At 42.2% G+C, this 16,296-nt stretch overlaps 1 protein-coding gene across 3 annotated transcripts; it reads left to right on the top strand.

Annotated features, from left to right (window-relative positions):
- The first annotated feature begins 94 nt into the window (after window positions 1–94).
- hexdc (hexosaminidase (glycosyl hydrolase family 20, catalytic domain) containing) lies at window positions 95–16,251 on the top strand. 3 transcript variants are annotated; one of them, XM_041858667.2, is made up of 14 exons: window positions 95–253; window positions 11,785–11,886; window positions 11,987–12,102; window positions 12,258–12,345; window positions 12,539–12,703; window positions 12,888–13,071; window positions 13,208–13,279; window positions 13,385–13,583; window positions 13,766–13,848; window positions 13,948–14,026; window positions 14,127–14,237; window positions 14,424–14,513; window positions 14,638–14,828; window positions 15,976–16,251. In XM_041858667.2, the coding sequence occupies exons 2-14, from the start codon at window positions 11,797–11,799 to the stop codon at window positions 16,020–16,022; spliced, it is 1,515 nt and encodes a 504-aa protein (XP_041714601.1). In that variant the 5' UTR covers window positions 95–253; window positions 11,785–11,796; the 3' UTR covers window positions 16,023–16,251. The 3 variants fall into 3 exon arrangements, with proteins under 3 accessions (XP_041714601.1, XP_041714602.1, XP_041714600.1); XM_041858668.2 differs by lacking the exon at window positions 95–253 and adding an exon at window positions 11,311–11,478 and having other exon boundaries at window positions 14,638–14,800; XM_041858666.2 differs by lacking the exon at window positions 95–253 and adding an exon at window positions 11,311–11,478.
- The last annotated feature ends 45 nt before the right edge of the window (window positions 16,252–16,296 follow it).

Below are 16,296 nucleotides of genomic sequence, written 5' to 3'. Positions count from 1 at the left end.
TCCTGAAGAATGAAACCTGCGTTTTAATTGGACCACATCACGCAAATCGATTGCTCTGCAAGCCAAGTCAAAGTCAATCAACTGACTATCTGCACCTCAATCTGTTTACATTGATGGGCGTGTACTCTTGCGTTGTGGCCTGGAGTGCGTTCAATTCCGTTAATCGTTTGCTATGTTGAGTGACGGTTTGTACTGAACAACACGTTTCCCCAAAACGGTGCACACTGCCCACCGTTCTTCAACAACTTTTGAGGTACGTTTGCTCCCGTTTCGTGGGTGTGGCCAACTATTATCTATTATATTGACAAGATAGTCGAGTGACCGCTCTAACAATGCAAATACATGTCCTCAAAGATGGAAGGCAGGCGGGAGGAGACGAGATAACTGTGATGCGCTGTCTGACGGGGAAGGAGTGGGGGGCTGGGCGTTCCTCATTGAAGACCATGTATGTTGCATTGATCCGATCTGTAATAGACTATGGCAGTATAGCATAAGGTTCGGCAGCCCGGCCTCACTGGAAAGGCTAGATGTCATATAGGGGCAAGGACACAGAATATGTAGTGGGGCGTTTCGGACGTCCCCAGTGGCTGCATTACAGGTGGAGATGGGAGATATGCCATTGCAGAGTAGGAGACAGCAGCTGGCAATGAATTATTGGGTCAACATACACGGACATGGGGTGTCTCATCCTGCGAAAGGGATTTTACAGGCATGCTGGGAACATGAGCGAAGACAGAACACAAGCTTTGGGTGGGTGGGTAATACCCAGGCGAAGGAGATGGGACTGTATGGAAGGGAGTTTAGTCCAACAGTAGTTATTCCTGTAAATCCACCATGGTTACTCCCGCCACCAGTAGTTGATCTAGAAGTGTTGGAGAGACTACAGAAAGATAGGGAGGGTGTTGATCCACCTGATTTCTTTAAGAGACGTCTGGAAACTGTGTATCAGGATTTTGTGGCCATTTACACAGATGGTTCAAAAGATCCAAGGACAGGACGTACTGGGTCAGAATTTGTAGGGCCGGAATGTCGGGTGGAAGTCAGGAAACGTATAACAGATCATCTGGCTGTATATACAGCGGAGCTTATGGCCATACTGTTGGCCTTGCAGTGGGTGGAGGAAATCAAACAAGACAGAGTAGTTATTTGCTCTGATTCATGTGTAGTGTTAATGAGTCTCCAGTCCTTTAGCTCACGTAGCATACAAGACCTGCTTTATGAGGTGCTAGAAACCCATGGCAGGAATAAAAAGATGGGTATTCAGATAAGATGTACTTGTGTCCCAGCCAATGTGGGGGTGGAGGGGAACGAGGCAGTAGATGAACAGGCTAAACAAGCACTTAGTAGTGGGGATGTTGATGTTGAAGTTTCAATGAGCAAGGCAGAGGCAAAAAGACTGATATATTCAGTGATGGTGCAGAGATGGCAGGAGCAGTGGAATAGAGATAATAAGGGAAGGCATTTATTTCAAGTACAGAGGAAAGTCGGGGAGGGAAGGACGGCAGGAGGGGACAGAAGAGAGGAGGCTATTTTTACAAGATTAAGGGTGGGACACATCCAGTTGAATAAGACATTAAATGTGACAGGAAAGCATCCAACAGGAAAATGTGATTATTGTCAGGAAAAAGAGACCGTGGAGCATGTATTGCTACATTGTGGGCAGTATCAGAGGGAAAGAGAGAGGATGAGATCTAGTATGAGGGAGAAGGGGATACAGGAAATTAGTTTCAAGAGTATATTGAGTAGAACGTCATTAGATATAATCTCAAATATTTTTATATATTTTTTAAGAGCAACGGGGCTGCCAGGTGCAGTCTCTGGCCCACACTCCAGTACAGTAGGTGGCGGTAATGCACCATAACGTTGGATGCCAACCGCCGATAAACCCCACTGAAGAAGAAGAAGAAGAAGAGGAGACAGATCAAGTGGGACCATTCTAGACCATGAGAGGGTAGATACCAGGGAAGCACGACTGCCCTCTCGCATTGAGGATTTTAATTTGAAGGCCAACCACGGTACTTTACTACAGATGTACAGTTGAAGTCGGAAGTTTACATACACTTAGGTTGGAGTCATTAAAACTTGTTTTTCAACCACTCCACACATTTCTTGTTAACAAACTATACAGTGGGGAAAAAAAGTATTTAGTCAGCCACCAATTGTGCAAGTTCTCCCACTTAAAAAGATGAGAGAGGCCTGTAATTTTCATCATAGGTACACGTCAACTATGACAGACAAAATGAGAAAAAAAATTCCAGAAATCACATTGTAGGATTTTTAATGAATTTATTTGCAAATTATGGTGGAAAATAAGTATTTGGTCAATAACAAAAGTTTCTCAATACTTTGTTATATACCCTTTGTTGGCAATGACACAGGTCAAACGTTTTCTGTAAGTCTTCACAAGGTTTTCACACACTGTTGCTGGTATTTTGGCCCATTCCTCCATGCAGATCTCCTCTAGATCTAGTGATGTTTTGGGGCTGTCGCTGGGCAACACGGACTTTCAACTCCCTCCAAAGATTTTCTATGGGGTTGAGATCTGGAGACTGGCTAGGCCACTCCAGGACCTTGAAATGCTTCTTACGAAGCCACTCCTTCGTTGCCCGGGCGGTGTGTTTGGGATCATTGTCATGCTGAAAGACCCAGCCACGTTTCATCTTCAATGCCCTTGCTGATGGAAGGAGGTTTTCACTCAAAATCTCACGATACATGGGCCCATTCATTCTTTCCTTTACACAGATCAGTCATCCTGGTCCCTTTGCAGAAAAACAGCCCCAAAGCATGATGTTTCCACCCCCATGCTTCACAGTAGGTATGGTGTTCTTTGGATGCAACTCAGCATTCTTTGTCCTCCAAACACGACGAGTTGAGTTTTTACCAAAAAGTTCTATTTTGGTTTCATCTGACCATATGACATTCTCCCAGTCCTCTTCTGGATCATCCAAATGCACTCTAGCAAACTTCAGACGGGCCTGGACATGTACTGGCTTAAGCAGGGGGACACGTCTGGCACTGCAGGATTTGAGTCCCTGGCGGCGTAGTGTGTTACTGATGGTAGGCTTTGTTACTTTGGTCCCAGCTCTCTGCAGGTCATTCACTAGGTCCCCCCGTGTGGTTTTGGGATTTTTCTCACCGTTCTTGTGATCATTTTGACCCCACGGGGTGAGATCTTGCATGGAGCCCCAGATCGAGGGAGATTATCAGTGGTCTTGTATGTCTTCCATTTCCTAATAATTGCTCCCACAGTTGATTTCTTCAAACCAAGCTGCTTACCTATTGCAGATTCAGTCTTCCCAGCCTGGTGCAGGTCTACAATTTTGTTTCTGGTGTCCTTTGACAGCTCTTTGGTCTTGGCCATAGTGGAGTTTGGAGTGTGACTGTTTGAGGTTGTGGACAGGTGTCTTTTATACTGATAACAAGTTCAAACAGGTGCCATTAATACAGGTAACGAGTGGAGGACAGAGGAGCCTCTTAAAGAAGAAGTTACAGGTCTGTGAGAGCCAGAAATCTTGCTTGTTTGTAGGTGACCAAATACTTATTTTCCACCATAATTTGCAAATAAATTCATAAAAATCCTACAATGTGATTTTCTGGATTTGTTTTTCTCAATTTGTCTGTCATAGTTGATGTGTACCTATGATGAAAATTACAGGCCTCTCTCATCTTTTTAAGTGGGAGAACATGCACATTTGGTGGCTGACTAAATACTTTTTTTCCCCACTGTAGTTTTGGCAAGTCGGTTAGGACATCTACTTTGTTCATGACACAAGTAATTTTCCCAACAATTGTTTACAGACAGATTATTTCACTTATAACTCACTGTATCACAATTCCAGTGGGTCAGAAGTTGACATACACTAAGTTTACTGTGCCTTTAAACAGCTTGGAAAATTCCAGAAAATTATGTCATGGCTTTAGAAGCTTCTGATAGGCTAATTGACATCATTTGAGTCAATTGGAGGTGTACCTGTGGATGTATTTCAAGGCCTACCTTCAAACTCAGTGCCTCTTTGCTTGACATCATGGGAAAATCAAAAGAAATCAGCCAAGACCTCAGAACAAGAATGTGTAGACCTCCACAAGTCTGGTTCATCCTTGGGAGCAATTTCCAAACGTCTGAAGGTACCACGTTCATCTGTACAAACAATAGTAGGCAAGTATAAACACCATGGGACCACGCAGCCGTCATACCGCTCAGGAAGGAGACGTGTTCTGTCTAATAGAGATGAACGTACTTTGGTGCGAAAAGTGCTAATCAATCCCAGAACAACAGCAAAGGACCTTGTGAATATGCTGGAGGAAACAGGTACAAACATATCTATCATACCCTGATGAAGACAGCTTGTCTGTCGAAACGTTGGTTATTAGGATATTAAATTATTGCATCTGAGCTCCGAGAGTGTGCGGCTTTCCTTTTCTTTTTCAAGTGTTTTATGCCGTCAGCCAGCACCTCGCCTAAATAGGTGTGCGTTTCACAAACATCACAAACATATCTATATCCACAGTAAAACGAGTCCTATATCGACATAACCTGAAAGGCCGCTCAGCAAGGAAGAAGCCACTGCTCCAAAACCACCATAAAAAAGCCAGTCTACAGTTTGCAACTGCACATGGGGACAAAGATCATACTTTTTGGAGAATTGTCCTCTGGTCTGATGAAACAAAAATAGAACTGTTGTTTGGCCATAATAACCATTGTTATGTTTGGAGGAAAAAGGGGGTAGCTTGCAAGCCGAAGAAAAACATCCCAACCGTGAAGCACCGGGGTGGCAGCATCATGCTGTGGGGGTGCTTTGCTGCAGGAGGGACTGGTGCACTTCACAAAATAGATGGCATCATGAGGAAGGAAAATTATGTGGATATATTGAAGCAACTTCTCAAGACATCAGTCAGGAAGTTAAAGCTTGGTCGCAAATGGGTCTTCCAAATGGACAATGACCTCAAGCATACTTCCAAAGTTGTGGCAAAATGCCATTTTGACACGACCGTGATGTCAGGTCTCAGGTCGGCATGCATGTCCATACAACACCGGTGCAATGGTCACCGGCTTCTCAACTCGTCATGCAGCCCAATCAGCCACACAAAATGGTCTTGAGTGGCAACAAATCTGCCCAATTAGCTGATTTGCTTTCCATATAGCCACTACTTTCGACACAACCACTTGCTCATACTCTGGTCACCATATAGACAAAGACAGCCGAGGTGATAGAGTAACGACCCTGGAATAAAAATAAAATGTGTGTGGGTGGAGAGAGGGTTGGTTTTACAGGTTTACTCGCTCTGGATTGTCAATACTGCATGTATTCTTGGCTATCGTGCCATGGCTGTGTCAGAGTCGATTGTAAGTTAAACTTAGGCATCACACTACCCATAAAGGAATACCTAAGACTCATTTTTACTGCGGCCGTTAGAATCTATGTTCCTTTTTCCTTCTTCCTTTTCTGTCGGAATAAAACAGGACATAATGAGGATTACATGAAATATGTCTTGCATGTAATGGACATAAAGAACTGGTCTTGCGATATATATAGGTTGTTTTCACTTCATTTTTTCAAAAATGTTCGAACAATTGGATCTATGCTGGGCTGACATGCTTATAGCCTTGCTAGGACTTTCTAAATATGAGCATGCATGTATAACATTGTGCTGTTATTATTTCTATTAATATGATCTATTCTTGTTATTATTATTATTTTCTGACTGTTTTCCATGTTATTTGGTTAGTTCTCTTAAAAAGCACCCTCATAGATATGCAATAGACCTACGGGGCTTTGAATGTGTTAGTGAAGGGTGGCAGTGTTGAATTATGTTATCATGGGACTGCCCATATTTCCCTCTGGCCTACGCCAAGGGTTTGCCTTAGGACGCAAAGGTGCGTCATGAGTCAGGGAGATGGTCTGATGGTCTTAGTGACAATAGACCTAGATATGGGGGAGGCTTTAGTGGGTGGAATATTAGGACAATTGGAGGTTTACAAAGTTGCAGCTACAGTATGCTTTACAGTGCAAATATTATGGTACAGCTATATGGACACTTATCATCATGGTGCTTTTTAATGGTAAGTTTACAAACATTGGTTGTGTTAAGTATAATTGAAACTTGGGTATCATTATGGTAAGTGGGAAAATAAGTATAGCCAGTTACAATTGTAATGGCTTAGCAGATCATAAAAAAAGATACATTTCTACCTGGCTAAAAGATAAATAATATAATATCTATTGTTTACAGGAAACTCACTACAAATATAGATGAGGTTGGGTGGGAAAAGGACTGGGAGGGAGAAATATATGTTTGTCATGGGCAAAGAAACTCAAAAGGGGTGATTATACTAATTAATACACATTTTGATCCGATTGTGCAAACAGATCCTCAAGGAAGATGGATTCTTTTAAATATGCTATTGGACCAAAAACAGATCTGGCTAATTAATCTATATGGGCCAAATAATGATGATCCACACTTCTACAAAAATATATATAATAATCTATTGAGCTCACAATTAACGAATGAATCTATTATTAAGGTGGGAGATTATAATACGGTTTTAAGTACCTCAATGGATCGTATAGGAAATCACACTACAAACTATCACCCTCAAGCACTTAAGGAGATCACGAATATCATGGATACATTAGAACTAGTGGATATATGGAGGCTGAAAACCCCTGACCTAGTGAGGTATACATGGAGGAGGCTTAATCAAGCTAGCCGTCATGATTACTTCCTGGTCTCATTCTTGCTGGCATCAAAAGTTTAAAAAGTATTAATAGGAGACCGAATGCGATCGGACCACCATCTAATTGGCCTCCATATAACTGTTATAGAATTTCCATGTGGACGGGGATATTGAAAATTTAATGAAAGCCTATTGGATGACAATTTGTTCTTAACTAAGACAAAATAATTCATAATTGACTTTTTTCTGCACAACATAGGTACAGCAGATCCCCTTATTGTATGTGACACTTTTAAATGTACTTTTAGAGGCCATTCAATACAATACTCATAATTAAAACAAAAGCAGCTTAGGTCAAAAGAGATTAGACTAATAAAGGAAATAGAGGAAATAACAGTGCAGGTAGATGGTAATGGAAACTGTACTATAGAGGCACAAAATAGGTTAGAGGGGGAAAAAAGAATTGGAGGTACTTATTCAAGAACGATCAAGCGTAATGTAGTACAAAAGAAAGCGAATTAGATGGAAAATTGTGAAAAATGCAAAATAATTATTCAATCTTCAACATAGAAATGCTACAAAAAATGTTTTACCAGAAACTCGTTACAAATGATGGAGTCATCCATGATTCACCAAATTATATTTTGAAAGAGGAAGCTAAATATTTTTTGCATATGTTTTCTTTTCAGTCTCCTCCATTTCCACTGAATGATGTTAACTGTAAGGATTTATTTCCTAATAATAATGTAAAATTACCAAATTTACAGAAAGACCTGTGTGAAGGCCAACTTACAGAAGAGGAACTTTTTGAGGCAATTCAATCTTTTCAGTCTGGAAAAACACCAGAGCTTGATGGTATACCAGTAGAGGTATATCAGACCTATTTTTATGTACTCAAAGATCCATTATTAGCATGTTTTAACTACTCCTATAAAAATTGTAGACTTTCAGGTACTCAACAAGAAGGTCTGATTTCATTACTACTAAAACAAGACCCAGGTGGTAAGTATAAAGATCCAGTCCATTAAAAAAAACTGGAGGCCTCTTACACTTCAATGTTGTGATGCGAAAATCCTGGCGAAATGCATAGCACATAAAATGAAAAAGGTTTTACCAGATATTGTTCATCCTGATCAGACAGATTTTTAACATGGACAATATATTGGAGATAATATACAATTGAACATTATGAAACATCAAAGATACCAGGCCTGGTCTTTATAGCAGATTTTGAAAAGGCATTTGATAAAGTACGACTAGGATTTATATATAAATGCCTAGATTACTTTAATTTTGGTGAGTCTCTTATACAATGGGTTAAAGTTATGTACAGCAACCACAGATGAAAATAGTTAATAATGGTTACTTCTCAGAAAGTATTGAGCTTTTAAGAGGAGTAAAACAAGGCTGTCCATTATCTCCATATCTATTTATTATGGCCATTGAAATGCTAGCTATTAAAATTAGATCCAACAAGAACACCAAGGGGTTAGAATTCCAGGGGATAAAAACAAAAGTGTCAATGTATGCCGATGACTCAAGTTTTTTCTTAAGTCCGCAATCTGGATCCCTGCACAGTCTCATTGAAGATCTTGATCACTTTTCTAGCCTCTCTGGACTAAAACCTAATTATGACAAGTGTACCATATTATGTATTGGATCGTTAAAAGACACAGTGTTTACACTACCTTGTAGTTTACCAATAAAATGGGCGGATGGTGAAGTAGACATACTTGGTATTCACATCTCAACAAATATAAATGAATTTACCACAATCAATTTCAATAGAACGTTTGCAAATATACAGTGGGGGAACAAGTATTTGATACACTGCCGATTTTGCAGGTTTTCCTACTTACAAAGCATGTAGAGGTCTGTAATTTTTATCATAGGTACACTTCAACTGTGAGAGACGGAATCTAAAACAAAAATCCAGAAAATCACATTGTATGATTTTTAAGTAATTAATTTGCATTTTATTGCATGACATAAGTATTTGATCACCTACCAACCAGTAAGAATTCCGGCTCTCACAGACCTGTTAGTTTTTCTTTAAGAAGCCCTCCTGTTCTCCACTCATTACCTGTATTAACTGCACCTGTTTGAACTCGTTACCTGTATAAAAGACACCTGTCCACACACTCAAACAGACTCCAAGCTCTCCACAATGACCAAGACCAGAGAGCTGTGTAAGGACATCAGGGATAAAATTGTAGACCTGCACAAGGCTGGGATGGGCTACAGGACAATAGGCAAGCAGCTTGGTGAGAAGGCAACAACTGTTGGCGCAATTATTAGAAAATGGAAGAAGTTCAAGATGACGGTCAATCACCCTCGGTCTGGGGCTCCATGCAAGATCTCACCTTGTGGGGCATCAATGATCATGAGGAAGGTGAGGGATCAGCCCAGAACTACACGGCAGGACCTGGTCAATGACCTGAAGAGAGCTGGGACCACAGTCTCAAAGAAAACCATTAGTAACACACTACGCCGTCATGGATTAAAATCCTGCAGCGCACGCAAGGTCCCCCTGCTCAAGCCAGCGCATGTCCAGGCCCGTCTGAAGTTTGCCAATGACCATCTGGATGATCCAGAGGAGGAATGGGCGAAGGTCATGTGGTCTGATGAGACAAAAATAGAGCTTTTTGGTCTAAACTCCACTCGCCGTGTTTGGAGGAAGAAGAAGGATGAGTACAACCCCAAGAACACCATCCCAACCGTGAAGCATGGAAGAGGAAACATCATTCTTTGGGGATGCTTTTCTGCAAAGGGGACAGGACGACTGCACCGTATTGAGGGGAGGATGGATGGGGCCATGTATCGCGAGATCTTGGCCAACAACCTCCTTCCCTCAGTAAGGGCATTGAAGATGGGTCGTGGCTGGGTCTTCCAGCATGACAACGACCTGAAACACACAGCCAGGGCAACTAAGGAGTGGCTCCGTAAGAAGCATCTCAAGGTCCTGGAGTGGCCTAGCCAGTCTCCAGACCTGAACCCAATAGAAAATCTTTGGAGGGAGCTGAAAGTCCGTATTGCCCAGCGACAGCCCCGAAACCTGAAGGATCTGGAGAAGGTCTGTATGGAGGAGTGGGTCAAAATCCCTGCTGCAGTGTGTGCAAACCTGGTCAAGACCTACAGGAAACGTATGATCTCTGTAAATGCAAACAAAGGTTTCTGTACCAAATATTAAGTTCTGCTTTTCTGACGTATCAAATACTTATATCATGCAATAAAATGCAAATTAATTACTTAAAAATCATACAATGTGATTTTCTGGATTTTTGTTTTAGATTCTGTCTTTCACAGTTGAAGTGTACCTATGATAAAAATTACAGACCTCTACATGCTTTGTAAGTACGAAAACCTGCAAAATCGGCAGTGTATCAAATACTTGTTCTCCCCACTGTATATGGGGCATACAACAATCTCAGCTCTGTAGATTTTGCTGCGAAGAGATAGAATCACTAGATCATTTATTCTGGTATTGCCCCTATGTAGCTTGTTTCTGGTCACAGGTTCAGGAATGGTTAAAAAAATCACAACATTCACTTAAAATTAACCTTACAAATAGCAGTGTTGGGCGATTTGGAAAGCCATAGTCAGTCAATAAATAATATAATAATACTCGTAGGAAAAGTTTTCATCTTTAGCTCACAATCTGTGGATACTATACGATTAGAAAGGTTCAAGATTTATGTAAAACATCACAGCACAATTTAAACATATATATTAATAACTAACCCAAGATAGTTAATCTGTGTCGTTTACAGTGTGAGCAAATGAAGCATAGTGGGCAGAACAAGCAAGGAGGTGGGCAAAGCCAAGCAAGAGCTAGCGAGATCCTATTGGCGCGTTGTAGCATTATTTGCATATTTCCGTTAGGGAACGTCTCCTCTGTGAAGTGCGAGTGTGCACAACTCAATTCGATCTTATACTCCTTCAAACAAGGCTATTTTTAAAACTTTGGCAAGTCTATAAAACTTAGTGCACTGTGTTCGTAAGAGATTTTCGTTTTGGGAACAGAAATGTATTGAGATCAGATGTTTCATCGATGAGAAAATTAGCACGTAGGGCAAGTTTCACCTAGTTCCATCCTTTCCCACTACCCGCTACTGGATTTCCCCTCACTACCATATTTGGTGCTGAGAAAATGTTCTAAACAGATGCTTCAGCTTTATAGACCCTGTCTGGGTTTCCCCTTCTGTCTGTGATATTGGGCTGCAGCTACCCATACTTGGAAGATGGTAACATGCTGAAATGACACTTCCTGATCTTCAAGTGCGCCACTGAGTGTTCTCATAGGAAACGCCATCTCATGGGGTGACGCCATTCATGGCTTCGTCCATATTTTTTTTACAGTCTATGGCAGATACGCTTGTGAACAACAGGTGCCTGGTTTGTACTTGCAAAAAAGCTATACTGGTAAATACAACTTTACAAGCAACCGAAAAAAAATAAAAAATATATTTATCGTTTTTGACCATGTCCACCTCTTCGGCACCTCCATCAATAAAATCACTCATTACTGCCACTCACAGAAGAATCACCTTAAGGAATTTCCTTTTTACCCCGTACAGTTGGTGGCGGTAATGCATAATAAATATTGGATGCTAACCGCCGTTAAACTTCACCAAAGAAGAAGACGCACAGCCTGTGGATTTGGCGTATGCGTACTTGGTCAAAAACAATACCTAGTCTTTTCATACAAGGCATTCTTTCGGTTGCGTGTAAATGTGTGTTTACATACAGGGCGGGACTACAGTAAATTAAGATAGTTGCTCAGCGAAACGCCATATTTGGTGAGTAACGAACGTATTTTTACATTCTAACGTTTGCCGAGCTGTCTAATGGAAACATGTATGGTAGCTTTCTGGGCTAGAAAGGGGACTCGTCATATTCATCTTCTCCTCTGCCCAGATAGATACTGGTTCAGTCTAAATGCAAATTCTATGAATGTAAAGGCAAAGTTTGTATAGTAGGCTACTCATTTCATTATCAAAAGTCGAGCATTGTATTGTAATGGTCATTTATGCGTGATCTTTGTTGTACTGCATAAGTGAGACGATTGAGGAATTACACACAGTAGCTTACTTGCTGCTCTCCAGATTTCAGCTACAATGGAGGCTTTACCACCATGGCCCAAGGGGAAGAAGCTGGTTCACCTGGATCTGAAAGGAGCCCCTCCTAGAATTGATTACCTGCACAAGGTAATAGCACCGCTCTCCTATCTCTGCCTTATTTGTGTGTTGATTGTTGAATGCAAGAGGTCTGTCTGACCTGTCCTTTTTCTCTTTCCTCTCTCTCCAGCTGATTGGTATTTTTGCTGGTCTGGGTGCTGACGGTCTATTGGTGGAGTATGAAGACATGTTCCCCTATGAAGGAGAGCTGAAGGTGCTGCAATCCACTCAGCATTCACCATACAGGTTGGGCTATACACATCCACCATACAGGTTGGCCTAGAGCCAATCACTGATAACAACTCTTATCCTCGAACATCACTATCTTGGCCTTTCTAGAAAGTGGAAAAAAAGAAAAAATGGTTCTTACTGGCAGGTAATGATTCTCTTCTCTGCTGCAGTCGTGAGGAGGTCCTGTCTATTCAGGAAGTGGCCAAGTCCCAAGGGTTAGAGGTCATTCCTCTGGTGCAGACGTTTGGACACATGGAGGTGAGAGAGAGAGGGAACACATATCTGCCTCCCACCTGTTCATATCATACCCCAATTAATAATGGGAGAGATTGAGGCCAATTTATGTGGTTGTATTGTCTTGGTATCTTTGATATTATTTTCTTTCTTTGCCTCCTTTCTCACCCACTCTCTCACTGAACTTCTCACTCCCTCTTTCCCCCCTCTCTGTCAGTTTGTGTTGAAGCACAAGTCGTTGTGGGGGCTGAGGGAGGTGGGCCACTGCCTGGGCACTCTGAACCCCCACAGAGAGGAGGGTGTGAGGCTGGTAGAGGAGATGCTTCGCCAGGTGGTGGAGCTCCACCCAGGCAGCACCAGCCTGCACATTGGAGCTGATGAGGTGAGGCATGGTATTTTGATCCTTTTGGAATTCAAAAAAAGTGCAGACGAAGGAGAGGAGATGAGGAAAGGAAGCCATATTGAGATGCATACCAGATTTAAATAGCTTTCTAATGATGGACAATGCATGACACCCCTTTAATTGAAAGCCTTTTCCCTCCACCATACCTGTCATGCGTCCTCAGGTCTACCTGCTAGGTGAGGGGGAGGAGTCTAGACGCTGGCTGAGCACACCTGGCCGTACGGTACAGCAGCTGTTCCTCAGTCACGTGACTAGGGTAGCAAAGGGCGTCAGGGAGGCGTGGCCTAACCTCAACATGATCATGTGGGACGACATGCTGAGAGGGATGGACCACAACACACTGAAAGGTCAGGGTACAGGCTCTTAAAGTGATAGTTCTGCAAAGTTACACAATCATTTCAATGTTTTAGCCTGAAAGTAGTCTATGGGCCAGAAAAGTCTGTAATCCACCCCTAACATTTGCTTTTTTGACCTGTTTGCCAGGCAGTGGTCTAGTAGGATTGGTCCAGCTGATGCTGTGGGACTACAACCCCACCCTAGATGTGGAAAACACTGGTAAGAACTAGTGGTTTTACTAGAACAGTTTCGCTATGCACATAGACAAACACTATTTGTGCTTAATGTCAATGTTTTTACCATCTCCCCCTTTCCCCTCTCCAGTAAATCTATTGGAGAGGTACAGTGGTGCAGGGCTGTCAGAACTATGGGCAGCCAGTGCCTTCAAAGGCTCTACTACCGTCCACACCTGTGTGACCAGCACACAGAGACATGTGGACAACCATCTACAGTGGCTACAGGTGGCAGCAGCCCAGCCTGAAGGCATACACATGCTGGGCATTGCCCTCACTGGCTGGCAGAGGTGAGATGGAGAGAATTCACTAGATTATAAACTTATTTTCATCTAGATTATATTGTCATAGGGCCTAATCCTAATTTGAGATCCATAATCAGACTTTTGCGTAAATCATGGGACATTTGTGCCGAAATGTATGACGTTATGATTTAGCCATAATCTATTTAATAATCTTGTTTCAACAATAGGTATGACCACCTGTCTGTGCTATGTGAGTTGCTGCCCTTAGCTCTGCCCTCCCTGGCCTCCTGTCTACAGATACTCACACATGGTCAGTACTTTCCTCCAAATACACTTTGATTTGATGTGATCCTTGAGGTATTGTAATGGTACCTGACCCATGTTGATGGTTGTTCTGTGTGTGCTACAGGCCAGTTCAGCCCGGAGGCTCAGAGCAGGGTGACAGAGAGTTTGGGTATCTCTTCTGTAGAGGTGGAAACCATGGAAAGGTGAGAGAGAGACCCTTCATAACAGAATATGCTCCTCTGTTATAAGTGGATTGTTTTTAATCCTAAAAGTGTCTCTGTCTCTCTATGTGCCCTGCCCCAGCTCCTCTACAGGTGACTCTGAGCTGTTTCCAGGGAGGAGGTTGGCAGAGCTGGTCGTGGAACTAACAGCAATACTGCAGTCAGAAGAACTCCGCCATTTTGAAGACAACATGTGAGTGAAGCCAGTAGCCACATGGGCTGGAACTAAAGCCTACACACCATGTAGCACTCTAGGAAGAGGGTTGTTGACCACTGTAAGGCCACCAAAGGCACACATAATGATTTCTTGATTTTTACTATTAAATCGTTGAATTAAAGAGCTCTCTGACCTTGATACATATCGCTCTGTGGTTCTCAGGTTTGTGAGAGGCTGGTTCACTCCTTACCACAGACAGAGAAAGACAGTCAGCCCTCTTATTGCTCAACAGTTACAGAGTCAAGCCATGACGTAAGCATCTGAATGTTTATATTCCACCACAATTTATATGCTAACAAAGGTTTTTCGCTCCCTCATATAGTTAAAAAAATTAACCCTAACAACCCTTACCCTTGTTTCTTTCAACCACCCTCAGATTGTTGGCTCTTGTGGAGCAGAGAGTGGCGATGGTGAGGAAGGAGATGGTGCGTCTGTACCCAGCCTCCACAGCCCAGGAGTGGGTAGAGCAGCATGTCAGCCCCGTGGTGGCTCCCCTCCAGAGGGTCCTGGTGGACACCAGAGCCAGCCTACTGGAGATGGTACCCCAAAACGTCTCAGCTTCTATGGGTGGGCAGTAGGGCTTTGCCTGGGTCCCGTTGTGTGTGTTTGACAGAGAAAGAGATCTATCCGTGCAGACTTCATACAGTGAGGTCCAAGAGGTTGTGAGAAAATGGTTCCAAGATTATCAAAAAGCAACTTTTATTTAATTCCCCTTTTAACAAAAAAAAGCAAAGAAAAATGTATAAAAGTAAAAAAAAGACAAGGCAAACCAGTACCTGCAGTCATCTAGCAGCACACACTAACCGGACACAAAATATCTCATGCATTATTTATTTCAAGCAACAGAAGGCATCTACACTCACCTTCCTCTTGCCAACAGATGCAGTAGTTAATACAGTCCAGGTACAATGCATTACAGTTTACCTGTCAAACATACATATTGTTATTAACACATTGGTCTATGGACAGGAATGTTACCTAAGACTGGTCTTTCATTTTGTATATAGGGCCAGACAGAATCTGTAGGTTTCCCTATGAATAATAAATCAAATTGATTTATAAAGCCCTTTTTACATCAGCAGATGTCACAAAGTGCTATACAGAAACCCAGCCTAAAACCCCAAACAGCAAGCAATTCAGATGTAGCAGCTGTTAGATTAAGTCCATTCTAGAGGTTTTGCCTCCCCAGATTCTGTCTGACCCTAGTAATAGGACCCATCAATGCTGAAAGACATGCAAGTATTTACTTTAACATAAAAACAGGCAAACATTCTTAACTGATCCCTGGAATGCTTGATTATAGTTTACAGTCACATGCATTCAGATGGATGGATGGTTGAAGTGAATAGAGACACTCCTACTAGACCAAGATTTTCACTTGGGAGGTCTCAAACACATTGTGTTCCCTAAACTGTGGGAATGTTTGAATGAGTATTTCACATAAATACTGATTACGTTTAAATAGAAAGGCACTGTAATTATGTGGTTGAGTCTAATACAGTTATTATACAGTAATGATGATTGTTTTAAGAACAGGCAACACACCAAACTATGATTTTGTTTAAATCTTCTGTGGAAAACTACCATTCTAGAGAGTATTTAAGGCAATTTACAGTATCCGGGATAATACTACGAAATGCTGTAAAATATATTTGGGTGCATTTCAAGGCTGCTGTGGCTTCCTCTCATCTCTTCTCCTTCTATTGCACTGAAGGTTCAAAGTCCCCCTCTTCTTCTGAGTCAGTGCTGGGGTCCAGTTAATCTTCCTCCCTGACTGCCTCTTCCTCCATGACTACCGCCTCCTCTTCCTCCTGCTCCCAGCGATACTGGAGCTCCTCCAGACCCAGGAAACGCTTGAGCAATGAAGCCACTGCCTCCACATCACTGACGGAGAGGGGGAAAGAACAGGATCAAACAACTAGTAGTGATCAAGAATAGACAGCATTAATATTTTGACAATCAAAACACTCAATACATTTGTCTGATTTTACTTCTGTTCCATACCATTCTACAATATTTTAAGTTCCTGGGAAAC

This window comes from Coregonus clupeaformis, chromosome 31 (assembly GCF_020615455.1).
Source record: "Coregonus clupeaformis isolate EN_2021a chromosome 31, ASM2061545v1, whole genome shotgun sequence".
Lineage (NCBI taxonomy): Eukaryota > Metazoa > Chordata > Actinopteri > Salmoniformes > Salmonidae > Coregonus > Coregonus clupeaformis.
Note: the sequence above shows the minus strand (reverse complement) of the source record. Positions and strands in the feature narration are given on the sequence as shown.

Coding starts and splice junctions, on each gene's coding strand:
- hexdc (XM_041858667.2), top strand. CDS start 11,797: ATGGAGGCTTTACCACCATGGCCCAAGGGGAAGAAGCTGGTTCACCTG. Junction 13,072..13,207: donor GGACCACAACACACTGAAAG/GTCAGGGTACAG, acceptor CCTGTTTGCCAG/GCAGTGGTCTAGTAGGATTG. Junction 13,584..13,765: donor GCCCTCACTGGCTGGCAGAG/GTGAGATGGAGA, acceptor TTTCAACAATAG/GTATGACCACCTGTCTGTGC.